This window comes from Aptenodytes patagonicus, chromosome 4 (genome assembly GCF_965638725.1).
Source record: "Aptenodytes patagonicus chromosome 4, bAptPat1.pri.cur, whole genome shotgun sequence".
In the NCBI taxonomy this organism is placed as follows: Eukaryota; Metazoa; Chordata; class Aves; order Sphenisciformes; family Spheniscidae; genus Aptenodytes; species Aptenodytes patagonicus.
In genome coordinates this window covers 26,361,636-26,388,960 of record NC_134952.1, presented here as the reverse complement: position 1 = coordinate 26,388,960, position 27,325 = coordinate 26,361,636, and the positions used below count along the sequence as shown (strand labels likewise).

General features: G+C 39.2%; 1 protein-coding gene across 5 annotated transcripts in view; it reads right to left on the bottom strand.

The window, feature by feature from the left end:
- Positions 1–82: 82 nt before the first annotated feature.
- FAM114A1 (family with sequence similarity 114 member A1) overlaps positions 83–27,325 on the bottom strand; it is a 43,355-nt gene continuing 16,112 nt past the window's right edge. For 2 of the 5 annotated variants that reach the window (XM_076336093.1, XM_076336094.1), the window contains exons 6-14: positions 26,182–26,316; positions 21,029–21,181; positions 18,654–18,777; positions 11,657–11,742; positions 10,371–10,538; positions 8,954–9,093; positions 7,597–7,669; positions 4,844–4,897; positions 83–3,266 (exon numbers count right to left, since the gene is read on the bottom strand). In XM_076336093.1, coding sequence (XP_076192208.1) covers positions 3,165–3,266; positions 4,844–4,897; positions 7,597–7,669; positions 8,954–9,093; positions 10,371–10,538; positions 11,657–11,742; positions 18,654–18,777; positions 21,029–21,181; positions 26,182–26,316 — 1,035 coding nt within the window. In that variant the 3' untranslated portion in view covers positions 83–3,164. Of the gene's footprint in view, positions 3,267–4,843; positions 4,898–7,596; positions 7,670–8,953; positions 9,094–10,370; positions 10,539–11,656; positions 11,743–18,653; positions 18,778–21,028; positions 21,182–26,181; positions 26,317–27,325 lie in introns of those variants that run through there. The other 3 variants (XM_076336095.1, XM_076336096.1, XM_076336097.1) reach the window with 3 other exon arrangements.

Genomic DNA, 27,325 nt, shown 5'->3' with positions numbered 1-27,325 from the left:
CACTCATCGTCCCAAAGGTAAATCACAAAATCAGAAAGACTTCACTGAGTACATCCTCCCATCACATTATTCTTCAAAACATTCTTTTTTAGTATACCGTCTCAGTTCAGTACCTCAAATGATTTATTTGACTGATGGAAAAATGCAAACCAGTGTAAACAAAATATTCTGGTTACATCCACATAGTACTTTTCTCCTGAAATATTGTTTACCTAAAATTGATTTAAAGATATAACATTCAGTTTTCCTAGGACAAGGTGATTGTATCTGAGATCAGGTGGAGCATCCCTATGCTCATATTCTGCCCTATTTCCCTTCCTACATTGTATGGATGTAAATAAGTCCACACGTTATTTTTTATAGCTTCTTTCACTTTAGGGTATGGTACTTTATTCAATACATACATAACTTAAGCAAGACAGTGAAACCTCTAGTAAGGAATATCTCAGACAAGCAATCTTTGTCTTAAGAATGCCCCTCAACGATTTCAAACATTATCCCCTGAGGCTTCTAATACTACATTGTTCAGCCTCTGCTAAAAGGCACCACTGTTAGTCAACACATTTTTCAGACAGGTTTAACACTACATATTCTGCACTGCATTTCAGAGAAAAAAAGATCCATATGAAAAAGTAACTAAAATCATTTATGTCTGAAAACAAGTTGGCATAGGAACAATATGAAACAGCTATTGCTCTGTTCTATGACTCATTTGGCAGTAACACCACGTTTACAGATACCTGATGCGGAGCTCTACTCCAACGTGGACAGAAAGGCTTCTTGATGAAAAATAATTACGAAATTAAAGTAAAAATAAATCCAGGATGTAATGATTGACAGGTGAAAACACTAGCAGGTATTATATTCTGCTTGCCGGCAGAGAACAACAGAAAAAACCGCTTTAAACGAACAGGCCTTTTCACAAGCTACTGAATGCTTTCACTGATGTCCAAATCTTTAAAACTGAAAACCGCTCATGATGAAGTGTATGGAGCAAGTACACGGTCCTCAGTAATCTGCACTGAGGAGCTGTTCTTCCGGGTTAAAGTGTGTATACAAGAATGACCCCTGGTCACGTAAGTACAAGTGAGTGTCTCTTCCAGCAGCCAGAGAAGACTACTAGAGAAGAGTACGTTTATTCCCCCCAAAGTGCAGAAGCCAGATGGCATGGGGTATGATGCAGCATTTTGCATCAACTAAACATGATCTTGTAATGCACTTTCGAAAAGATGCTTTCGGAAATAAAGCAATGCCAGATGGAAGTGTCATGGACATAGCGGTTGGTGGGAGCTGTATCCTTCCTTTGGGCTAGTGAGTCTGCTTACCAGTCGCATTTTTCCGTGTCCCTCTTTTTCCCATGTTGTAGTAAGGTTAGCTGTTCAGTATGGCATAAATACCAATGGATGTCAAGCTTTGTTTGCCTTTTCAGCTGCCAAAGGGCTTTCTTATTTTTGTTCACATTGCTGTAAGTTTTTTTTTTACCTTCTGTGCAAGTGGATTTGAAGACTGTACCCCTTCTGCTTACCCAGAAAGATATCTCACATCTGTTAAATTACAGGGTGGCAGAAAATAGATTTTGTGTAATAAACCTTACTTCAGGGATAGTGAAAATTTCATCCCTGAATAACAAAAGATGGAAAAGTCACAACGTGTGTGACAGCAGAACAGGGACCACAGTAGTGTAGGACACAAACAGACCTTTCTGTCCTCTCTTATTTGGACTCACAGAAGTTACCATGTGCAAAGCAGATACATGGTTTCTCATTTCTGACAAACAGGATAGTATTTCCTCATGCTCTATTTCATTAATTTTACGATGTATGAACTATGCTTCTATGATTAAACATATTCAGATGTTAACTACAATTAAAAAGCATTTAAATACAACTCACGAGTGTATCAAGAGGAAAAAAATACAAAATAGCTGAAAGAGACGTAATAAACAATGAAAATCCAGGAGAACAGGCTACATAAAATATTGGAAGGTTCTTCCTGTCTATGAGGTAAACTAGCCTAAACAAATTCTGAGCTTCACAGCTCAGATTTTAAGCTAAGGATATGGTCAAATTATCATGCTGGCTAGTGTTATTATGAAATGTCATTCCTGCTGCTCAGTTATGCTCTGTCTAGCTACTGCCTCAGAGAAAAGGTGATTGCTCTGACATAACGACCTCCCCACCCAAAGCAGTTCCCTCATAACTTCTTTGCACAACTTCCTTCCTATGCTCAAAAACCGCATTTCTGAATTGTCAGCATCAGTAACTCCATTTGATAAAAAGGTTCATAATGTTTAAAGCCCAAATTAAACCCCAAAGTGCTAACCTGGTAACAAGGTTAGCACTCCTCATCTGAGAGGAGATTATTTTGGGGGTGTTTCAATCGCCAAACAAAAGGGAAATTTTCTATTCCTTGCGTATTAAAAAGATTACTTTGGCCTGCAATGTTGTTCAGCCGTTGGAATTAAGAAATAGACATAACTGAGTATAAAATTATGGGTCAGCAAATACAGAGCTTTGCTCATACTCTTAACCGGCTCAGAAAATTTCTTTTCAGTATAATTCTGTATGCATGTCCTCTATAATTTTAATTTAGTAAAGTTAATGCCTATTACTGTACAACTCTTTCAACACAAAGTGTTATGTAAGTGGTACAGATTATGATGATGTTGTTATTTGCTACTGTGAAAAATATTTAACAAGCAAAACACTGCGATAATTTGTTTGTGTTTGCTAAAATTAAATACTGAAACCAACTTTTGAAATACACATTTTTAACTGACAGTTAGGATGCAAACAACGGAAATGGTCATTTGGGCTGAAATGTTTTAAAAAACATGACGTTCTAATTTGCTTCATATATCGTCTACAACTGAAAGGGTCAACATTTAGAATCTGTATTTAAGTCAATGCCAATATCAATAAACTTCAGTTTAAATTAATGCAAAGGATATACTCTAATGGAAAAGAAATAACTCACTTTACTAACTACTTCTGAAAGAGTTTCAAAATGTTGTTCAATATTGTATGTGCAAAACCGCGTGTAGTGTCTTCAAATGACTCTAAGTGGCCAGACATCTCTCATACCATTTCTTCTATCTGCATACATTAAAGACATTAGGTCTGTGGTTTCTGTTAAGCCCCGTGGTGACAACTGCTGGGAAACTGTCACTCTTGTGCTTTCAAACAACTGGTCTGGATATGTGAAATTTGCAGAACTGGAAGCAATAGCTGGAAGGCGTCCTGAATGTAAGTAGTACTGTTGCAACCCTGATGGGGAGAGAAAACATGTGCTTCATCAGTACAGCTGTCACGTTTTTCAGGAATTACACTGTACTTTTTAAATAAATTTTTTTAACATCTGCATCACGCGATATTAGCGTATGTATTCACACAAGACTTTAGAATCTGCAGATAACAAAAATGATAAATTACAACAGTTTACAGCTAACAAGAATAGCCTGAATCACTATATAAAAATCTGATTTCCCCTCAGTTTGAACTCTTGGACCATTTTGTTTGTAATGTGAGCAGAATAAAATGCCACAGTGTTCAGAAGTAGATTTGACTTTTTAAATACAAACCAGCTAGTCTTTCCATCAACAGAACTAATTTTGAATTTGCTGTAGGTGGAAGAAGTGTCACTGAAATTAACAGTTTGAATTATTATAATGGTTTTAACACGTAGCCCTATTTTTGGAATTTCTAATACTGAACGCTACAGCAACTTGTAATTCTCCATGAACCTAGGCTGTAATAATACGTATTTGTATACAAATATGGGATTTAAGAAGTACAAAACATTGTATTCCACAGTTCTGGACATTCCCAGATTTCGCAATTCCTGGAGCACAGAAAGATACGTCAGAACAGCAAATTTACCCTATAACAAAAGGAACTGTATAGTAATCTTTACTACAGCTCTATTCAACTTTCCATGATTTTCCTTAAAGGTATTGCTAATTCAGTGCAAAATTACTTATTGTAAAATAATCTTTTCCTCATTTTTAAGGGAACGCAACTATTAGATACAGAATGACAATTTGTAGTCACTACTATATGTTTGTTTATATTTAAAGAGAAGTGTGATCTAATTAGCAGAGTTAAAAGAACTCGTGCTGCAGATAGTACACATTTTAGTAGTTTATGAGCGTATTACTCCCTCTTGACCTCTTCTCAGTAAAACTGAGGCGTATTTTACTCACTGTGCTTTTCTGACGAAAAATAGCTCATGGTGTCTAATAGAACAGGTCACTCATAGATCATGGTGTCTAATAAAAGAAATCACTCATGAACATTTTGGTGATGTCTGACACATGGTTATCCATGTGCTGACCAAGCCTGCTGCTAGACTGTGAATCTTTGTAGAAATCTAAATGCCCGTGGATGGGAAGCACCGTAGCATACCTGCAACTCAAATTTTAAAGAAAAGAATAGTCTGAAACTATCTGTGAATCAGAAATACTTTGCAATATTTGAAGTAGGTAACAGAACAGTAAGAATAGACTTATCCCAGGCAACTTGTGAATAGGTTAGAAAAGGGTTAAACGGCACATTGCAAATTGTCTCCTGTGCTCTGACCAATACAGCAGCAGAATTTCAGAGCTGGCCGGTCTCACTTCAGTCACACAGTTCTTAAGAATCCTCAGTGAATGTAATATTACTACTTGAGTATTTGTGGGAGAGGCTGAACACAAAAACGAGAGGTTTATGAGCTGGCACTGAACAGCCAGAATGATATTGTCGTTACTTTTTGTATAGTTCTTTCTTCAGACATAAATGCCACTGTTTCATTTCAAAATCATTTTACTAGAACGTTTCCTAATGTGAAAAAAGTGAAGGCTTACCTCTAATAGCACACTGTTGATGATGGGGTTAAGAACCTCTGCCTTCATACTGCTCTGTAAACCGGAAAACAGAATGAAATGCCAGGACAAGAAATACATTTAACAGAAATATATTGATATCTGAGAAGTGGTTTTATGAATTCCATAAAGGTCTTGCTTCACCTTCTTATTCAGACTGTTTATCACAGTATTCCTGATAACTATGTCTACATTTCATACACACTTCAGTAGACCCTACGGATTTCTACCACTGAGTACAATGAACTAAGACGGGCTCAGGGTTTTACTTCTTCATTAATTCATGTACCACAGAGTTTCAAATAGCCTGGTTTCCTATGGATGTGAGATTTATGTGATGACATTGTCTGTCCATCTGTCTGTCAGTGCCCTTTTCATCTCCTCCCAAATTTTTTAACCCCTTGCTCATTTTCAAGGAAACAAGAAGGAAAAATACAGATCAGAAGGCAAGTGAAGTTCTTAGAAGTTTCACAAATATCTGTGGTTAGGAGGAAATGAAAGGCCCAGATTAGCTCCCCTACAGAAGGAAAAACAGGTGAAACTCAGATCCCCAAACTGGAGGCAGTATATGTTGAGCTGGACAATGCAGGCTGGCCAGTAAATATAGCTCAGCATGCATAGCATTCTTCTCAACCACCAGATAGGAATAAAGATGGGTGCAATGAGTAGTGACACTACTAGAGGCTAGAAAACCAAGATTCGCCAGCTCTTCTGCTTTTTAAAATGGCAAAAGTTCTTTCCTCTTTTTATTCTGACTGTTTTTTGCATTGTGTTTTTTTAGGATGACAGTAAGCTCCAGCAAGAGTTGCTTTCTTTCAATACTGAACGGTGGACTTCATTAGAACAAAGAAAACACAGTACTGATTAATTTAACTGAAGGATTTCCACTTACAACCTTGTAGCTTTCATATTACAGATTTAAAGAAACATGAAACACCTTAATTTTAGTTTGGAGAAAGATGGCAGAACAAAGGGAAGATGGTTAGAGAAAAGAAGAGCAATTTTACTGTTAGTTACTAGAAAATCCATTATGAAGAGTACTGTTTAGTTGACTGTCAATAAACTGAAACAGATAGAGAGCAGTATCAATTAAATACTATTGATTGTACGAATCAATAAGTTAAAGTTTGAAAGAAATCTTGCGTAGCAAGCAAAGCTGTTATTTCTTACTTCTGCATTACTGCTCACTCAGAAACATCGCCAACATTATAGACTATGGGTACAGCCGGCACTACAGCTAATGTCTGAATTATACCGATATAACTATAGGGATGGCATTACATTTGAAAAAAACCAGTATTTTCTGTTCTAAGCCATTTCTCAGTTTCCCACGAGTTAATGCACTTTGCAGGATACTGGAATGTGTTTGTGAACCCAGCTGCTGTTGGCAGGTTAAGGAGGAAGTTGAACCACTGGGACATGCACGAAGATGTAGATTTTCTACAGTCCTGTGTGACAGGTGCTCCTTACTTTCCTACTGATCATGGTAAGCAAAAGGCCCAGATCTTCCTCCAAAAGCTTACAGGGGTGGGACAGCCCATAAACATCACCAGACTGCCCTACTAAAACTCTCTTCTAGAGAGTATTTTGGCAGTGGCAAGTGTCTTTGTGCTCAATTTCTTATGTGTCCACACAAAGTCCACAAAAGCAATCTGGTCCTAAAAACTGAGTACCGAGCTGGTAAGAACAAAACCTAGTGCAATGCTTATGAAAGCTTTAGTTTCCAATTTTCTGAGTTGGGCCAGCTTAATATTTCATGTGCAATTTATTTTTATATGTCCGTGTATGTATTTATTGCAAGTGTCACACAAAGATATGCTAAAATACAATCCCAAAATGCAAAATAAGCAGTTTCTCCCAGAGTAATGGGAAGGCATGTAAATTATTCAGAGTAAAAGCAACCCAATAAATCATGTTCTCTACAAATAACTCCAAAAAAACTTGCTCAGAGATGTGCTGGAAGAGCTCATGGGAGAACTGGAAATATTTCCTTTGATGTACATTCATGCTTTCATGGAGTAATCAGGGGAGCTAGAGTTCGTTCTCTGACATTCACAGAACAATTTCAGCAACAGTACAATTTTTGCCTCTGGATCCTGCTAGAATACTCAGATGTCAGTCATCTTTGAAACATCTTGAAAGGCAGGATACTATTTCTAGCAAAGATGTTCACAGTTAAATGGATGTTCCTAAATGGAGTATCTTGAGATATAAGACGGAGTGATTTTTTTTAAGATGGACGACCAAACAGATTTTCTAATCTCTTAAACCTTTTGAAAACACAGTGGCTCTAGGCCAAGGGATTTAGTAAAGGCTAAGAAGACAGCTCGTGAAACCATCTTAAGGTACTGGAAGTGTTATCTGTTAATGACTTTTACACAAATGCATTCAAAAGTAGGAGAAGAAAACATCATCAAGTTGTGGGACTTCAAATGTGGGGCCCTTTCAGTACGAGAAGATAAGAAGTGATGGTGGTGATCAGGAAAAATGGGAAATGGTGTCTAGAAAGAGATTTTAGAAAGCAGGGGACACACTGCAGTCTATCAAGGCTTATAAACTTTCTCTGCAACAGGAAACCTGCTGTAAAAATGCTCTGTGTTCTTGATCGGAGGAAAGAAGTGCCCTCTTTGCTAGTACCTCATGTAAAGCCACTGGACTCGGGTAATAATTTCTGTTTTAAGAAGTGAACTATATCAAAAAAAGCCCAAAAACTACAGAAGATGCTGTTATCTTACCCCAGCTGCTGTTAAAGAATCGGAAAACTTCTTTGATAAGCATGAAACTTCATTGCACATGGCACTTGTTAAACTGGTTTAAAAAAAAGAGAGACAAATATAAAAATACATTTTTGTCCTGTAAACAGATAAAAACCCTATGGCTGTCCCAGGCACAAACTTCATCTTAGAAGTCAGGAATGTTCTTAAGGCAATTTTGCTTCTAGTAATTTTTTCAGTATTTTGGGGTAGACTTTGTTCATGATACAGTTTTTATATTCCTCCACTGAAAAATCCATTGCTGACTACAGCAGCAAATTGATGTCTTCTCGGCTCAAACCCTAGTCTTTTTCGATAGTGCAATGTTTCAATTTTTAAAATTCTAAACTTCTAGTTTAACTATCGTTTTTCTGATGATTGCAGTAACACAACTCCTAGAAATACTGTTGGAAATAAATCAAACTTTAATGAGAATAGTGAAAGTTTCCTATCTAAGCAATAAAACATCTACTCTACTAAAAGAGGAAGTACCCTTGTGGGTAAAATATGAGAACAAGGAGATCTAGTTCTATTCCTAGATCTTTCACTGTTTTGCTAAACTTTCACAAGTGCATCACATAGAACCTCATCCTGCAAGGTGCACCATACCTTAGCTCCAATTCTGAAAAATACTTGTTCAAGTACTTTGTTTTAGACTGAAGTGTTCCTATGGACTTTGCTATTGTTACTAGCACTCTTAAAGATAAACACTTGCTTAAATACTTTACCTACTTAGGACTCAAGTGCTTCCAACACCTTAATGTCAAAGCCCACTGAAATCAGTAGAATCGATTACTACAGAGAGCTTGAGATCTGAATTTTGAATTCCATTAGATAAACTGGCTTCTTGAATTTATGTACGTTTTCGTGGTTTACTACTAAGTTGCTGACAAATGTGGTCTTATTGTTTAGAACTACAGATTGATTTTTTTGTATTTTTGGCAGATAAACACTAGATAATGAAACTCTACTGGCAGATAATAAGACTGCATTATGCACTCTAAAATCAAATTCTGTCTATGCTAGCATGGTATCTTTTGCAGAGGGAACAGGACATGCAACCCCAAATTAGCATGTACATTCACTTGCTGGACAGAAACAACTTTCAGCCTGTGAATAGGTCATGTTTTTGTAAACATACATATGTTAGCCATGACAAAAAATGACAGGTAGCCTATGTAACTTGATTACATGAGAAAATATAGCACCAGGACCCCTAAAGCCAATGCTGTTTGTTGATCCATGAACTTACTGTGTCTTCAAATGCCAAAAGCTGAACAGAACTTCATGACTTTTAAGCAAGTGTCAAATGTTCATATATGAAACATGTAATACTCACTTCGTCAGTACTTTTGCTTGATCTTGAGCTGTTTTTTCTACTTCCTGCCCATGCAGAATTAATTCTGCTACTTTATGAAGCTGTTCAATACAACGAGCAGTTACCTCAGCCAGACTTTCAATGGACAGCATGTAGATTTCCTGAAATTAAAAACAGGGAATAATATCATCAGTAATAACAACACTGATAAATATACATATAGATATATACATATAAAAGAATTCGAAACCTAAGAGCCCTCCCCGCCCCAACTGGAAATAGCACCACATACATAGTGAAGTAATATTAGCCATAATGTCATCCTCACAAAAAATACTGGAAAATGAAATATCCACAGATTATAAAATACAGACCTTATACTCATCCTGAAAAATTAGTAAGAACAAGTCTACCATTTATTTGGACGGGAACTAGGTCAGGCTCTCGGATTTTCTAACACAGCACTTTTAAACCTAGTCCTAACAAATACAAAGATCCCTTAACTCTGGAATAAGTCATAATTACTTTCATATGGAGCCAAAAGTATTGAGTCATGCCTCAGATGAATCTCCAGAGTAGAAATGGATAATACTCCCGATAAAAAAATGGCTTTTATCAGCAATGATAAAAAATTCTACCTAGCACTACGGCGTTACAGCTTTCACAAGCTGATGCCAGCTGGAAATCTACAATCGCATGAAAATCTGTAACATATACAGTGTAACTCTGTTTCCTTCTTTGGACCTTTTTTGTAAGGAAACGTGACAGATAATTTCTTTATTAGAATTCACTCAAAAAATCTTGACAAAGATACCAACCACATTTCATATTGCTATAACTTGGCATAAAATATTCAATCACAATTAACCTTATCAACAAGAGGGGTTGTCTAAACGGATACAATACTTTTAGCCTTAAGTGCTATCTTTCATAAAGAGAATGAACACTTGTGAGCTGCCTAAATAATATTTCTGTTTTGTTTGTTTGTGATTTAAACTGTTTAAGAGTTTAAATAAAGTTTGAGAATTTTTTCCATGTATTGTCACTAGGAAAAAGAGATGCCAAGGAATGCTGAGATATGACTTTCAATGTGCTATCGACATTACACCACAGAATCCCTCAGTTCACTGTATGTTGTATATACACATGCATACACACAAAAACATAGATATAAAAAAATAAAAACAATGCGACAGGCAGAGGACCTGCTACTTTGATATTTATTTATGGGAACAGACTAACAGTAAAAATATTTATGTAAGTTAGTTTCCTGTTGGGTCTACAGTGAATAGTTACATATTAATATTTCTTAATACTTCCATGAGTTTAAAAAGTAAGGACAACATATAAAACCAACACACAAAGATAAACAAGTAATCTTATCAAACAAACTATGACAATTTGCTTAATGAAACTTATCCTCCAAAAGCTATTTTACCTCCACAGTTTTGTTTTTATCTACTTCTGTTTTATCACTGTCAATTTTATCTTCTTTTTCAGTCTTTTCTTCACCAGGTTCGCCAGGTTTTTCTTTTAGCTTCTCTTCTATGTCTACTGGGGTGGAAAAACTGGCTTCTTCCAGCCATTCATGAGCTTTTTTCCTAGCCTGCCAAACAAGGAACCCAACCCCAAAGTTCAGTTCAAATAGAGAATATCAAATGATGTTCCTGAATATTAATTAACAATACATTTAATTACTTCCTTTTTACATTCCGAAGTTTAAACATATCAAGCCTGTGTAGTATTTAGTTAAGTATATTTAAGAAACTGTAGGGAGAAGCGTTTCTGATTGCATAAAGATGGATCAGTCATGGATAATTCCTGTACAGGTATGATATTCCTAACCAACACATAAGAGTTGGTGTTAATACCAAAGTTACTAATATTTCAGCTTTATGAGGTATCTTTCAAAGGAATTTACATGGAAATAATTTTCCCAAATAAAAAAATAAGAAGGTGGTATAAAAAAAGGAAAAAAAATTGGAGAGGTAAGAGAGATGTCCTAAATTCTTAAAGGAAAAATAAATAGAAAATCACTGTATCTTCAGCTGCCTTCCCAGGCATGAAAGTAGATCAAAGTGGAAAAGCCTTGAAGTTTTATACAACTTCAGACTACTGTTATGTTTAGTAGGAAATTTATGATTTCTCTTTTTTAACATGAGGTCAAAATATGTTAAGACCTAAGCCTAAGCTAGTCTATCTATGTATCGAGAGATAAACATTCATCTGAGCCTAAGATCAGCAGGTGAATCACCTTTAAAGGGGCCTGATAGTAAAAATGTGACTAGCGATGTGACTAGCTTCTAGCCATCTAACTTTTAGACCATTGAAGCTAGATGAGATAAATTCAAGACTTCGCTTCTAGCTGACAAGGTCTGGAGAAGTCCCTCAGAAGAATGAACATGATGAACCTGAACTTTGTTCCCAGTACGAAGACCAAATCTGCTGTGTTCATGAACTCTGTTCTGCTGAGACATCCCTGGTTCAAGGCTTTCTAACATGGCCCATTGTGCTAGCTAGTCATTGCAACTGTATTGCCTTACTAATCTCACTTCTTCTATGAAAGCTCTTCTATAGTGATCATTTTAGTCCCACCCTCCTATACTTTGCTTTCTGAACTGTCTGAACAGAGATAGGTACTGCTCTGTGTCAGACTTCAGAACAAAGCCCTTCCTCGTTGTCTTTGTCCAAGAAACGGAGGGCATCTCGCTAACAGGTGCTAACCTTATTAAGTTTGTCAGGAGTAGCAGCAACGTGCAATTCAAATAGCAGTTCAGTGAGCATGCTGACAAACTCTTCTCCCATATCTGCTGCAAGAAAAAACAAGACAATTTTTGTTAGGGTGTTATCACTATAATGTTTTACATGATCAAATACATCCAGTCAAATAGTTTCCCCAAGCACTCTAGCACTTGAAAACCAGTGACAGGGATACAAGGAAGGGGGGTGGGTGGGGGTGTGTGTGCGTGGGTGTATATGCTCAAAGAAAGAAGAGAAAAAGCAACAGATACCAGATATGCTAGCTTGACACTTCGACAGCTCTTTCCAGCCCATTCTAAATTCCACTAAGTATCACAAAAACAAGTAAGAAGAGAAGAAGCTGCATGATCCCTAGTTATCTGACAAAAATACATAGACTCATAGAATAATTTAGGTTGGAAAAGACCTTTAAGATCATCGGCTGGACTCGATGATCTTAGAGGTCTTTTCCAACCTTAATGATTCTATGATTCTACGATCGAGTCCAACCGTTAACCTAACACTGCCAAGTCTACCACTAAACCATGTCCCTAAGCGCCACGTCTACATGTCTTTTAAATACCTCCAGGGATGGTGACTCAACCACTTCCCTGGGCAGCCTGTTCCAACGCTTGACAACCCCTTCAGTGAAGAAATTTTTCCTAATATCCAATCTAAACCTCCCCTGGTGCAACTTGAGGCCATTTCCTCCCGTCCTATCACTTGTTACTTGGGAAAAGAGACTGACACCCACCTCATGACCCACAAAATAACCAAAGAGTAAGAGATACTAACCTCTTCTTTCAAGCCAAGGAATAAAACTGCAGCAGGGCCAGATACAAGTAAGTTTCAGAGGAAACATACTGGAGAATCATAGAATCATAGAATCATTGAGGTTGGAAAAGACCTCTAAGATCATTGAGTCCAACCGTCGACCCAACACCACCATGCCCACTAAACCATGTCCCTAAGCGCCTCATCTACTCGTCTTTTAAATACCTCCAGGGATGGGGACTCCACCACTTCCCTGGGAAGAACATGTCCTTTATTGCTCTGTCTGCAAACCACAGCTAAGAGGTGTGTTTTCTTTCTATTTTAAGATTGAGCTTTGCTTAAATGAAGAATGTTTTCTTTTCTGCATTGGAGTAATAAGCCTTAAAGAATCTGCACTTATATTTCAAAAGATTTATGAGCAAAGATAAATATCACTAGTATTCAGACTTCACCTTTATTATATATATTCCTTTGACTACTTGCAGTTGCCATATTCTAACATGCTCTAAGCTCCTAACAGTTGGTATTTTGGTTAGTTCTGTTCATCTGCACTTACTGAGTTTGGAGTCTTCATTAACATTTCCTGAGGGAACATACCAAATCCATTTTATTTAGCCTGATGACGCTAAAAGGTTAAAGTCCCCATACCGAGCCTGATGAAAGTCCAGCTACTTCAAAAATGAATTTCATGCCTTGCTGTATTCCCACTTTTTTGTTCATTTGTTAGGTAGGGCCAGTTTTTCCATTTTTACGCAAATCTTCAGTACTGGGCTTAAAAGTGGAGGGCCATTACTCTCCAAAGAGTTTGGGGATTTTGGTAGAACTGTTTACAGTCCACAGTACCTTGCAACATGTGGAAATGTGGTGGAATCTGACACTCAGATTATAATCTAGAGCAAAGGACATCTCACCCTTGCTTGTAAAGAGAGTACCCATCTTTGGTGCTATAAAATAAATTTGTATTTAGCATGAAGAACTCTACACCTGCAATGACCAAGAGACTGAGCTTTCCTCTTAACAGCTGGGCAATAGGTCAAGAAGATTGTATTCTGGCAGACCAAAAAGATGCACAGAGTTCATTTCATTGCTGCCCTTATCAGTAAATTTTGGCAATAGGATTTTCAGGTTTTGCAATACAGCACCTCTTGGATACACTGAATTCACTTGTTCTTAAAACAATGCCAAATTGTTTTATAAACTGCAGCACGCTGAAACTGATAAGCAGTTCACTGGATCAATGCAATATTACCAAAATTGTTGATAACTGGCATATTCAATTCAATACTCACTTTGGTTACCGTCTCCCTTAACCTCACATATGAAATTTTTGGTGTTAATGGCTTTCAAAATGTAGGTAAAGCTACTTTTTCAGATATTCTCCTCTCATTATTTCATAAACAACTGAAAGGAAAAGAAGCTGCAGTGAAAAATACATGAAAGGGTTGCATAATCAAAGTGAGAGGAAACATTAGAGAGAAGGGTATGCATTTGGCTTTCTCCTACTTGTGTCAGAAAATATCTTTTCCCTTTCTTTCTTTTCATATTGATTTTGCACCTACCTGACTGTTAAGCAAAGACACAAAAACCCTACAATTCCAGTTTCAAAGTTGCCAAGAACAAAGCCTAACCCCAATCCTTTCCCAAAACAGTCCTCCAAAGATCACTGCGGTAATTTCTCCTTGTGTAGGACTGAAAGTGTTTATGGTAGAAACTAAAAACAGCACTAACATCTCTGACTGAGCTCTTTAGAGTCTAGGATAAGAAGGGGTCCTGAGAATTTACATAAAACAAACGGCCACCCTCTTCAAACACTTGAATGCAAAGTACTGGCTTTTCTCCCAGCTAGTCTTTTTTTTTTCTGAATATATATAGCACTGACAAATGACACCATATAAATAACATGAATTTGATGACGAAAGTGGTAACAAATTAGCCGTAAGTGGTAATTAACTTGTTTTCAAATACTGCTCAGTGGCTAGCTAAGATTTAACATTTTCAACCACCATTAGTTAATCTCCGTCTTTTGTAGGGGGGTGGCTTCCTTACTATTGCGGTTTAACCCCAGTCGGCAACTAAGCACCACGCAGCTGCTCGCTCACCCTCCACCCCCTCCCCAGTGGGATAGGGGAGAGAATCGGAAGAGTAAAAGTGAGAAAACTTGTGGGTTGAGATAAGAACAGTTTAATACTTGAAATAATAAACTAATAACAACAACAAAAAATTGTAAGGGGGGGGACAGAGAGAGAGAGAGGTGGGGAGGACACAAAATCCAGGAAGGGGGGGGGGGGGGGGAACCCAAGAGGTGATTCAACTGCTCACCGCCCGCTGACCGACACCCAGTCAGTCGCCGAGCAGCGGTCGCTGCCCCCCGGTGAACTCCCCCCAGCTTATATACTGAGCATGATGTCATATGGTATGGCATATCCCTTTGGCCAGTGTGGGTCAGCTGTCCTGGCTGTGCCCCCTCCCAGCTTCTTGTGCACATCCTCACTGGCAGAGTATGGGAAGCTGAAAAGTCCTTGACTTAGTATAAACACTGCGTAGCAACAACTGAAACATCGGTGTGTTATCAACATTATCCTCATACTAAATCCAAAACACAGCACTGTACCAGCTACTAGGAAGGAAATTAACTCTATCCCAGCCGAAACCAGGACACTTACATAAAGGAAAAAAACACAAGTTTTATTGAGCTAGGAAGCACAAATTAAAATCCTACTGAAGGCAAGTTAGTTGTAGTTTTAAACTGTTTAGCAAGCAAGATTAAAACTCAAAATTCCTCCACAGAATTTAACATGCCTGCTACCTCTTGCTAGATTAGCTAGCTTAAGTAAAAATATATAATTCTGTAATAAAAAATACGCTATTAAAAGAGCATATGGCTTACTGACTTGATTTTATAAGTGTAAAACCTATTAATGTGCTTAACAGGACCTTAACTGTATTAACTAACTTGAGCTAAGAACACAAACTAGAATGGAGCCTTCCCTTTGCAGCAAGACATGAGCTGCATTTAATCCCGATCAGCCAACCTGTTGTTAACCTTTACTGTCTTTTATCTATGCTGGATGCCAAATCATGTTTAAAATTTTTGCTAACATTAAACACAGACCATTTTCTTAGTGTAAATATTAATTATGCCACAGAAATATGCTTAAGGTCCCAACAAGTCATTTCAGGTAAACAATTCCAGTTTAAAAATAAAACCAAACAACCCAAACCTAGACCCTAAAAGATTGGGTGTGCTCCCTGGAAAGCCAAACTTATTTGTTAAATATGACCAGAACACTAAGTGTAGTCAACAGAAAGTCACTGGAATCCAATTTAAATTATGTAAAGATTGGCAAACTAAAGTCTGAATGAAGCATTAAACTGTTTAATAAAACTGTGCTCCATCAGGGGAAACAGACATGCAAATCACAACATTACATGTAAAGATGCCGGATATTGCCATAAAAATGGCAGACATTTGTCATGTAAGGGCCTATTAATGGAATTCTTTTAAGTTTTATAAGGTGTCCTGGTTTCAGCAGGGATAGAGTTAATTTCCTTCCTAGTAGCTGGTACAGTGCTGTGTTTTGGATTTAGGACCAGAACAAAGTTGATAACACACTGATGTTTTAGTTGTTGCTAAGTAGTGCTTACACTAGTCAAGGACTTTTTAGTTTCCCATGCTCTACTGACTGAGAAGGCTGGAGGTGCACAAGAAGCTGGGAGGGGGGCACAGCCAAACTGGCCAAAGGGACATTCCATACCATGTGACGTCATGCTCAGTACATAAACTGGGGAAAGCTGGCCGGGGGGGCCGCTGCTCGGGGACTGGCTGGGCATCGGTCGGCGGGTGGTGAGCAATTGCACTGTGCATCACTTGCTTTGTGTATTATTATTATTATTATTACTATTATTATTATTATAATATTCTATTTCAATTATTAAACTGTTTTTATCTCAATCCATGAGTTTTCTCACTTTCGCTTTTCCGATTCTCTCCCCCATCCCACCGGGGGGGGGGGAGGGGAGTGAGTGAGCGGTTGTGTGGTGCTCAGTTGCCGACTGAGGTTAAACCACGACACAAGGTTTTATGCATTTGCTGCACTTAATACAAACACTTAAGATCCTGTGCATTAACAAATTCAGGAAAAAGGTTGGTTTTTCCTGAGTCAGGAGGATCATAAGAAGCTTTCACTCACTCTCATAAGATTTTTATGAAGATAACATATTTTTGTGAAGGGTACCCAGACTAGGACACTGTCTAGAGGGGATGTGTCAAAGCACTATACAGTGTTAAGAGCACTCTCAATGCAGTGTTGCATGTGCTACGGATTATGGGTGAGAAGCTGAAGAAAGAAGGAAAGGCCACATGTCCCAGGTTAGGAGCCTGACCACAGAATTGTCAGCTCAGCCCTAACAGAAAGCTACTTTGAGAAGTGATTAACCTTTCTATTCTTTTGGTGTGCTTCAGTGGAACTAAAATTTATCCAACTTAATACTAATATATGAAATTTATCTGCAGTTCAAAAACTAATAAATCTTCAGCCTGACTGCACTAAAGGACGTGAGTAATTTTGAACTGCAGCCTGAAGTAACACCCATTCAGCTGTAAGATGGAGAGAACATGTGTGTGGTTATTATTTCCGCTGTCACAGAGAGGAGGATATGTTTCACTGCTGACTGATTTGCTTTTGCAGGGGAAAACCTGCAGCACACTCTGATTTTGTCTTTTTTTTTTTTTTTTAAGGTGCACATTGCTTTGGTCCCAGCCTATTTAGAAGGCCAGTTAATGTTTCAAGGAGCATAATCAGCAGCTGTGCTTCACTGAAGAAACAGAACTTCTGATCAACAGAGGAAACATCACTTTGTGCAAGGAACAGAGCTTTTCCTGGGGGCTGCTTTCAAAGCAAGGAACTATTTCCCACAGAAATTAAGGAACAACAGACATCTCATGTATCCTCACTTTTAAGCAGGTCATACACTTTCTTGACTTCTATTTCTCACAAACCCACTTTTTAAAAAAGTAACAAGGGAAAAAAACAGCACAAACCTCTACCATACTAAGACTACACTGAACACTCGCTGTCCCCCCAAAGAAGAAACAATAAGCTCCCTGTGAGAGACATCAGGCATACTTAGTAAGCACTGCTAGGAAGAGCAGTCTGAGCAGAAAAGACTTTCCAGTTAGAACATGTGGATGTTAACACAGTTTTTCTAACTTTTCCGAAGGCTAGAGAAATCATGCCTCATCATCTCGCAAAATGTAGGTTTTATGGGCAAAGCACCCCTGAGAAGATCAAGAGGATGTGGAAGAAATATCTTTTTATGTTTCTGTGTTTCTGAAACGCAACAATATGGTGTTTAATGGCATGAGCCAGTCCTCAGTCAGGTCAAGGGTATTGTTTCTATTAGCTAGAAGAGGTTTGGTATGGATCTCACAGGCCTGGAGACATGAACTATGGTGGCTTTAAGCTAACTTCTTATCCTTCTGTTCCCAGCCTGTTCTGGGGAATGCCAAAATTCCTGACCTGTTTAAGACACCTATTTTGCCCCTAACCAAAGGGCCCACCCATTTTATTGTAACTTTTGTGAGCTGATCTATGGACTGCCATGCTGGTCCCATTCTCTTTGATGCTGTGCACTATGTCATAGTTATGGCATGCTTCTGCTACTTTAACTTCTTTCTCATGCTCCACATGCCGCATCTTGCCAAGCAATACCTAGAAAGCAGCTTTGCCACTATGTTTCAAAGTGACTTTCCTTCGAAAAGTTCAGGGTTCTTAAGTCCCTTTATTATACTCTAATCTTTTCCCTATCTAGCAAGGGAGGATGCAAAGTAAGGATGAAATTGCTAAACAGAAAAGCATTGCTAAACACTCCCAAACTTTCAGATTACACAATTTCATAAACAGATTCTGTCAGAAAACCTCAGTTATCCAAAAGGTTATTCTTATTTTTGTTTTGCTTTCACTGACAATACAGTAAAGTAATATAATACTCCCTTACCTTATATTTTCTCTATCTCACACTTCAATTACAATATAAATTCAAAATAAGCATTGATCAGCTTCCAGAACTTTCAGAGTATTAATTTTAGTGACTTGCTTATGAAGAGTATCAGGATATCAGAAATTATAGTTTGGATGGTAATTTTTTAAATTACTATATGCAGAAGTAACAATTGTTCATACGGTTAAGTCTCTGTATTTCTAATTACCTTTCTGTGCCTGTACCACTTTATCATCTGATTCCTTCGGAACAAAAATCTCCTTTATGGCAATTAAATCATTTTTCACAGTCTCCAACTGCTCTCCATCAAGTGTTGCTAAATACGTCTGAATCTGTAAAAGAAAGGACAGAAGGAATTCCTAAACAAAACAGAGCCTTCTTCTTAAATTGCTAATTTTGAGCCTGATACCAAAATAGGCTAAGAAATGGAAACTTCCATTATGCTCAAATCTCGTCTCTAACCTTCCAACTTATGTAGACGCATTTTTAGTTCTCATCAACAAAATTTGTTGCGTATCACAAAAATTACACCAGCCTTGCAAGATCATCATGTCTCTACCTTCTCCCAGAATATTTGTTTTGAATTATAAAACTGTGGTTTAATCGCAAATCCTAATAAGCATTTTGGGATTGCTTGGATGAAGACAGCAGGAAACAAGAGCACAGGCAGAATTCATGCTTAGTCTGAGCACTCATGGGAGGAGTTAGAAAAAGAAGCCTCTCTCCTCCTTCAAAATGCAACCAAAATTATTGACAGTCTACCAGTCTACCTGTTCTGAAGAACATACTGACAGATCTTTGGGTGTCTTGGGTATCTGCAAGTCCCTGTATATCTAATAGTGTGGCAAGCCTAAGAGGGATGGAAACAGATTCTTTGAATCACTGTTTGCACTACAGTTACACGGTGTTAATCCCATGATCGCACTCTGCCTATGGAAGCCAAGAGAAATGCCTTCTCTCCATTCAATACAAAATTTCACTTTTAGGTTTGTTTCAAGGTTGTTTTTTTTTTAAGCTTGCTTGATGGATGTGCAGACTGGCTTGGTGAGAGACTGGAAAAAGACAGTATTTTCTTATGTTCCTCCTTGATGTGTCCAGCTCAATGCAAGATAAAGTTGGGAGACCCAAGTCAGGTTGTGAAGGACTACCTAGGGCTTTTTGGCCCTCTCTATAGCATTGTCCATTTCATAGGATTAACTGGGACCTTTTTTTAATGGAAACTTTTAAAATAAAAGCTTGAAAATACTTTAAAATCCCTGCTATTAGAAGGACATAGGACATTAGCAATGCCTTCAGTCTCTCTTGCGCTGCTCCTGTGGCCCATCAGAGTGTGGCTTTTGGGCTGTTAGTATAGATCTCAAGCTTACAGTACTGTTAAGTGAGTATTTTGTGTGTGTGTATGTGTACGGTAATTGGAAGATGTTCTGTGAGTCTTTTGGAATATATATCAAGGAATCAGACTTGTTGACCCAGACAGTTGCATTCAATCCTATTGGAGTGAGTAGGACTACAAACCAGGGGTTATCTAGGGCATAACATGAAGCACATCAGAAACCTCATGGTAACAACCTGCACAAGTCTTCCTTACCCTGTGGTATTTAACAGTAAAAGAAAAATAGTGTTGACACATGCAATTAACCTGAGCTTGTTTTCTATTTCTCTCTTTCCTGTTTTGCGGGTTTCTTTTTTTTTCCAAAAGCAGACCCTTGAACCTTACATGTAGGTTTTGAATTCATAATTTTGCATTTAGACATAAGTGCAAAACCGCAAAACAACATGGACAGTATGTACCTAGCTATTACTAAAATAAGCTTCTTTTATTTGTTAGAGCAAATAAAACATTTAAAAAAAATAAGTTGGTTATTTTTAATTAAAAATAACTCAGAGGGCAAGGAGTGCTAATTACTAAAACAAAAAAGAAGAAAAGATGTATTTTAAGAAATTTATTCAGAAAACTTTTTCAGTACAAAATACCACTGCTGAGAATCTAAAAAAGTTCTATTAATCTACTGTCAGAGATCTACTGATAGCTGAAATTCAAAAATGTATTTATCATATAGGCCTTAGTAACTTTAGCATGTTCTTCAGAGAGACGTAGAGCATTTCTGTACTTCCAGTAATGATATCTTGGGGTAGTTTTATGTAAGTTTAAAACCTAACACAATACAGAAGACTTAGGAATTGAATAAGTAATCTGGAATTCATTTTAATTCACTAGCCTCTAGGTGTAATAGGTCTAGAATTCCTGAATGTAAGTATCAGTGCCCGATACAAAACCAAAAGACATCAACGTCCTTGCAAATTCTGAAAAGTCATCTGCACAGTGTCACAAGCTGATAGATGGTCCTAACAAAAATAACTTTCGGTTGTGAAGTTGTTTGTTTTGAGTTAATCTTGCAGTTAAATTTTACGTGTATTGAGATTAATGTCCTGAAGCCCAGGACTGGCCCGTGGGATCAATCCAGCTTTCTCTGAAACTGATGAAAAACTTTCTGTTCATTTCATGTGTACCTGCAGAGTGAAATTAATGTAATGAACAACTCTTTACCAACCATTTTGATTTATGCTGTCTGCATACTGTACCTGGGCTTCACTTTCATTTGACAGGATTTCCAGAGCTTCAAGATGAGACAAACCTTGGAACTCATCAAAAAGTAGTCCATAATGTGCTGTTCTTTCAACTGTAACTTGCTGGGCCCGCCTCTGTTTCTCTTTTTCTTTAGCTTCTCGCAACAGCTGCAAAAATATACATAATTCCTGTTGTTTTATTGGTAGTGCTGTAGGTATAACAGATTTTATTACTTTCTGCTTCTGCTTGTCTAGGAAGTAGTAATAAAATTTGGGACTATATCACACCTGCAGAGCTGAAATTTTAGAGCTGAAATATCTAACTTCTTTTTTGATAAACTTCTCTAATAAAATATTTTAGTAATAGTCTAAGTGTGGTTTTCCCAATGGTAATTGCTAACCATTTTTTTAAAAAAACAATGAACAAACAAATAATCTTGCTTATGTTCTCAAAAGCAATAGCAGCTATGGATACCATATAATAAATTGAGCCACCAATTACAATGAAAGAAAAATAAAAAGGACTATTTCATACACAGCCTTAAAGAGTGTTTCAATCCATTCCACAGACCACAAAATGGGAAGAATATTATTTTCAGGACCTACCTACCTACTTGCATAAATAATGCACCTACATAAGTATTTCCTATAAAATATTTTTAGCAGATACTAAAGTCAGTTTTATGTGACAGCAGGACTGACAAAAGAGGTTGGCCTAATAAGGTAGGACTTCTACCAAAGGTGGGGCAGAACTATACTCCATATACTTGGGGATATTTTGGAGTGATCTTCTTACACACTTCTGTTAGTGTCTAAGAAGGATAGAATAGTGTATAGAATAGGTTCTATTCCTTCCTTCTATTCCCAGGAATGAATGGCCTCTTGTACGAATTTGCTACAGTAAAGCTGGTAAATACATCTGAACTGCATCTTAAGTCACATATAAGTCTCTGAATGCAGGTTAACTCTCGCCACTTACACTACTGCATCATTCAAAATCTCTATATTGTCTTCAGTTATTCATTTGTTACAAAAGACTTATGATGGCAGATTTTTCAGTCTCCACCTTCAAAAGATCGCTCACAAAGTTTTATGTACGAATCACCGAAAAGGAAGTGTTATGTGACCCATGAGAACTGATTTATGTCACTTTCTGACTCAGATTTAATGTGTGAATTCATGCATATTGTTTAGGAAGGTATTCTCAGAAACTCATTTTAACCCTGTGGGCCTTAACAAGAGTTACTTGCTTTTGGCCTACTACAACAGTATCAGTCTGTTTACACTTACAATGACCAACACTAAAGATGAAATATCTCATTAAAAGAAAAATAACCTTACTCGTATCTACAAGCAAGTAAACGTAGTAAAATTAAAGTATTTTTCACCGTCTATTGATTTCTAGAGCCTCCCTCCTCTCAGTGTCTGGAGAGCTAAAATAATTTTGTACTGACAGCACTTATACTTCTGTTTTTATCATGTCTCTGAACTTTTAAATGTGAGTCATGACTGTATAAGGGTACCATCAGTTTGGACAGACATTAAGATATAATCTTTCACAGCTCTAATTCCTAATGAATAGGACATATGTTATATGTCCTATTCCAGTGTTATGCATTTCCCAGGAAAGTAGTATAGTGATGTTTATAGAATCATAGAATCATGGAATAGTTTGGGTTGGAAGGGACCTCTAAAGGTCATCTAGTCCAACCCCCCTGCCATGGGCAGGGACATCTTCAGCTAAATCAGGTTGCTCAAAGCCCCGTCCAACCTGACCTTGAATGTTTCCAGGGATGGGGCATCCACCACCTCTCTGGGCAACCTGTGCCAGTGCTTCACCAACCTCAGCATAAAAATTTCTTCCTTCTGTCTAGTCTAAATCTACCCCCCTTTAGTTTAAAGCCATTCCCCCTTGCCCTGTCGCAACAGGCCCTGCTAAAAAGTCTGCCGTCATCTTTTTCATAAGCCCCCTTTAAGTACCGATAGGCTGCAATAAGGTCTCCCCAAAGCCTTCTCTTCTCTAGGCTGAACAACCCCAACGCTCTCAGCCTTTCTTCAGAGGAGACGTGTTCCATCCCTCTGGTCATTTTTGTGACCCTCCTCTGGACCCGCTCCAACAGGTCCGTGTCTTTCTTCTGCTGAGGGCTCCAGAGCTGGACGCAGTACTCCAGGTGGGGTCTCACCAGAGCAGAGTAGAGGGGCAGAATCACCTCCCTCGACCTGCTGGCCACGCTTCTGTTGATGCAGCCCAGGATATGATTGGCCTTCTGGGTTGCGAGCACACATTGCTGGCTCATGTCCAGCTTTTCATCCACCAGTACCCCCAAGTCCTTCTTGGCAGGGCTGCTCTCAATCCCTTCAATCTCCAGCCTGTATTGATACTAGGGGTTGCCCCAACCCAGGTGCAGGATCTTGCACTTGGCCTTGTTAAACCTCATGAGGTTCACAGGGGCCCACTTCTCGAGCTTGTCCAGGTCCCTCTGGATGGCATCCCTTCCCTCTGGCGTGTCAACTGCACCACTCAGCTTGGTGTCATCTGCAAACTTGCTGAGGGTGCACTCGATCCCACTGTCCATGTCATTGATGAAGATATTAAACAGTACCGGTCCCAATATGGACCCCTCCGGGATGCCACTCGTCACCAATCTCCATCTGGACATTGAGCCGTTGACCACTACCCTCTGGATGCGACCATCTAACCAATTCCTCACCCACCGGACAGTCCACCCATCAAATCCATACCTCTCCAGTCTAGAGAGAAGGATGTTGTGGGGGACCGTGTCAAAGGCTTTACAGAGGTCCAGAGAGACGACATCTGTAGCCCTTCCCATGTCCACTGATATAGTCACTCCAACATAGAAGGCCACTAGGTTGGTCAGGCAGGACTTGCCCTTGGTGAAGCCATGCTGGCTGTCTCAAATCACCTCCCTGTCCTCCATGTGCCTTAGCATAGCTTCCAGGAGGATCTGTTCCATGATCTTCCCAGGCACAGACGTGAGACTGACTGGCCTGTAGTTCCCCAGGTCTTCCTTTTTTCCCTTTTTAAAAATGGGGGTTATGTTTCCCCTTTTCCAGTCAGTGGGAACTTCACCACACTGCCATGACATCTCAAATACGATGGATAGTGGCTTAGCAACTTCATCCACCAGTTCCTTCAGGACCCGCGGATGGATCTCATCGGGTCCCATGGACTTGTGCACCGTCAGGTGCCTTAGATGGTCTCGAACCCGATGTTTTCTCACAGGCTCTTCATTCTCCCAGTCCCCGCCTTTGCCTTCTGCTGCTTGGGTGGTGAGGCTCGAGCACTTGCCGGTGAAGACCAAGGACAAAAAGTCATTGAGTACCTCAGCCTTCTCCATGTCCCAGGTAACCAGGTCTCCCGTTTCATTCCGGAGAGGGCCCACATTTTTCCTCATCTTCCTTTTATGCCTGACGTACCTATAGAAGCTTTTCTTGTTGCCCTTGACGTCCCTGGCCAGATTTAATTCTATCAGGGCTTTAGCTTTCCTAACTTGATCCCTGGCTGCTTGGACAATTACTCTGTATTCCTCCCAGGCTACCTGTCCTTGCTTCCACCTTCTGCAGGCTTCCTTTTTGCGTTTGAGTTTGTCCAGGAGCTCCTTGTTCATCCATGCAGGCCTCCTGGCGTTTTTGCCTGACCTCCTCTTTGTTGGGATGCATCGCTCCTGAGCTTGGAGGAGGTGATCCTGGAATATTATGCAGCTTTCTTGGGCCCCTCTTCCCTCCAGGGCTTTGTCCCATGGCACTCTACCAAGCAGATCCCTGAAGAGGCCAGGATAGTGAGCTTGCTGTGGGCCATCCTCAGTGCCCTCAGGATCTTGAACTCCACCATTTCGTGGTCACTGCAGCCCAGGCTGCCCTTGAGCTTCACATTCCCCACCAGCCCCTCCTTCTTGGTGAGAACAAGGTCCAGCATAGCACCTCTCCTCGTTGGGTCCTCTACCACTTGGAGAAGGAAGTTATCATCAACGCATTCCAGGAACCACCCAGATTGCTTATGCCCTGCCGTGTTGTCCCTCCAACAGATGTCGGGGTGGTTGAAGTCCCCCATGAGGACCAGGGCTTGTGAGCGTGAGGCTGCTCCTATCTGTCTATAGAGGGCCTCATCCGCTTGGTCTCCCTGGTTGGGCAGCCTGTAGCAGACCCCCACCGTAATGTCACCTGTCCCTGCCTTCCCTCTGATTCTGACCCATGAGCTCTCGGTCAGCTCCTCATCCATCCCCAGGCAGAGCTCCATGCAGTCCAGCTGGTCATTGACATAGAAGGCAACACCCCCTCCTTGTCTCCCCTGCCTGTCCTTCCTAAAGAGCCTGTACCCCTCCATCCCAACACTCCAATCATAGGAGCCATCCCACCACGTCTCTGTGATGCCAATAAGGTCGTAGCCCTGCAGGCATGCGCACGTCTCTTAACTCCTCTTGTTTATTCCCTATGCTATGTGCGTTTGCATAGAGGCATTTAAGTTGGGCCCCTGATGAAGCTGTCTTACTGGCTGGAGTTCCTTTGGTGCCCTCCTGCTGACCTGTGCTCCTTCTCCAGGCTCTGGGCATCTATTGCTGGCCCTGGCATCAAACTGGTAGGAGTGGGATGGATTGAGGTTCCCCTCCCCCAGCATCTCTAGTTTAAAGCCCTCTTCACCATCTTGGCAAGCCTATGACCAAAGATGCTCTTCCCCTTCTCTGACAGATGGACCCCGTCAGCCCCCAGTAGACCACGTTTCTCAAAGCGAGTCCCATGGTCTAAGTAGCCAAACCCCTGGCTGTGGCACCAGTCCCGTAACCATTTGTTGACTCGCTAGATTCGACTGGCCCTTTCAAACCCCCTATGCTGGAAGAGACCTATCTACAGCTGTTAGAAAAACACCAACAATTTGATTCTGTCTCCAGAGTGTAATGATTTATCACCACATATACTATCTTATTAAAATCAGCTATTGTACATGTGATTATGCAGGAAAGATGATTTTACATTATCTGTTGTGGTTCTGTGAAGAAAAAGAAGGTGGAGCAAATATAAAGCACAATATTTATTTCCATAAGCCTAGCCAATATCTACTACAATAAATAAAGCCTCTCCCTGAGGCATCTGAAATTCTGGAAAAAGAATCTGAAACCGCATTGACAGAGCTGTGTTTAAATAAATCCAACCTGAGACAGAGAAACTGTTCTTGCCATCAGTGTTTTGGTTCTCTTAAATCCAGGATCGCTTTCTGCAAGGACATTCATGGTTGTCTTCCCAATAAATTCCAAAGCATCTAAGCCTCCAGATAACACACTTTTCCCCTGTATAAAGTAATGCAATGTTGTTATTTTCTTTACACTTCATGCTAATATGAACTGTAAAGAGTATTGCTTTTGCCAGCACCATCTTTGAATATTCAGGTCCCTAGATTTTCTATGCTTGAACTAACAATAGGATTGATACATTTATAAAATTATGTTACTTTGTTATGAATACATTTTCAAAAAAAAAAAAAAATGAACTATACAAATATTTCTAGTTAATCAAAAAGACTCACACTGGAGAAAATGTAACACCTGTTGCCAATAAAAAAATTATGAATAATACCACTTTAATTTCATCCGAAGTGGCATCTAGTCAATGGGGAGATATTTTAGATATGAATAATATGGAGCCAAAGTCCATCATGAAATGGATGACCCTGCCTTACCTAACTGGTTTCTAAAATTTTGACAGTTGTGATGACTCTGGAACTGCCTATCGAAATACGGTTGTTTTTCCTGTGGATTTGTATTCGCATTAGCCCTCACTCACAATTTTTCATGTACACTGAAGAAGAATTTTCACTGCCTAAAGATTTCCATCTCAATCTGGATTATGCACCTGTCAGATACTCACATGCTGATGTAACCTGATATATAGTGGAAAACCCTACCAAAGTCTCAAATGGCATTACAGGCAACTTACTGAGACCTTAAGTTATTCTTTTTGTTTGGTAACATTCATCACTGTGGTATAGTAGCCTCTCTAGGTTTGCATAAGAGCACATTTCTCTTATTTGAAAATCTTATACAATGCTCAGGTAATCTTACTGGTGTCCAGCTCTCACAAGCCCTACGATGCTCCAGATTCTGTAGCAACAGTCTTAGGAATAGTCTATAGGAATCTCCCTCTGCTCCCAAAATCTTTGATACTAGAGTGATGAGGCACTCAGAGTGAACTGGGTATGCACTAAAAAAGAATTGCCACTTCGTAAAACATGCTCAATGGGGAGTTAGTCTCCTATGCTTTTTTAGCCGATGCTTAAAGTCTCTTTTCATTTCATGGGAA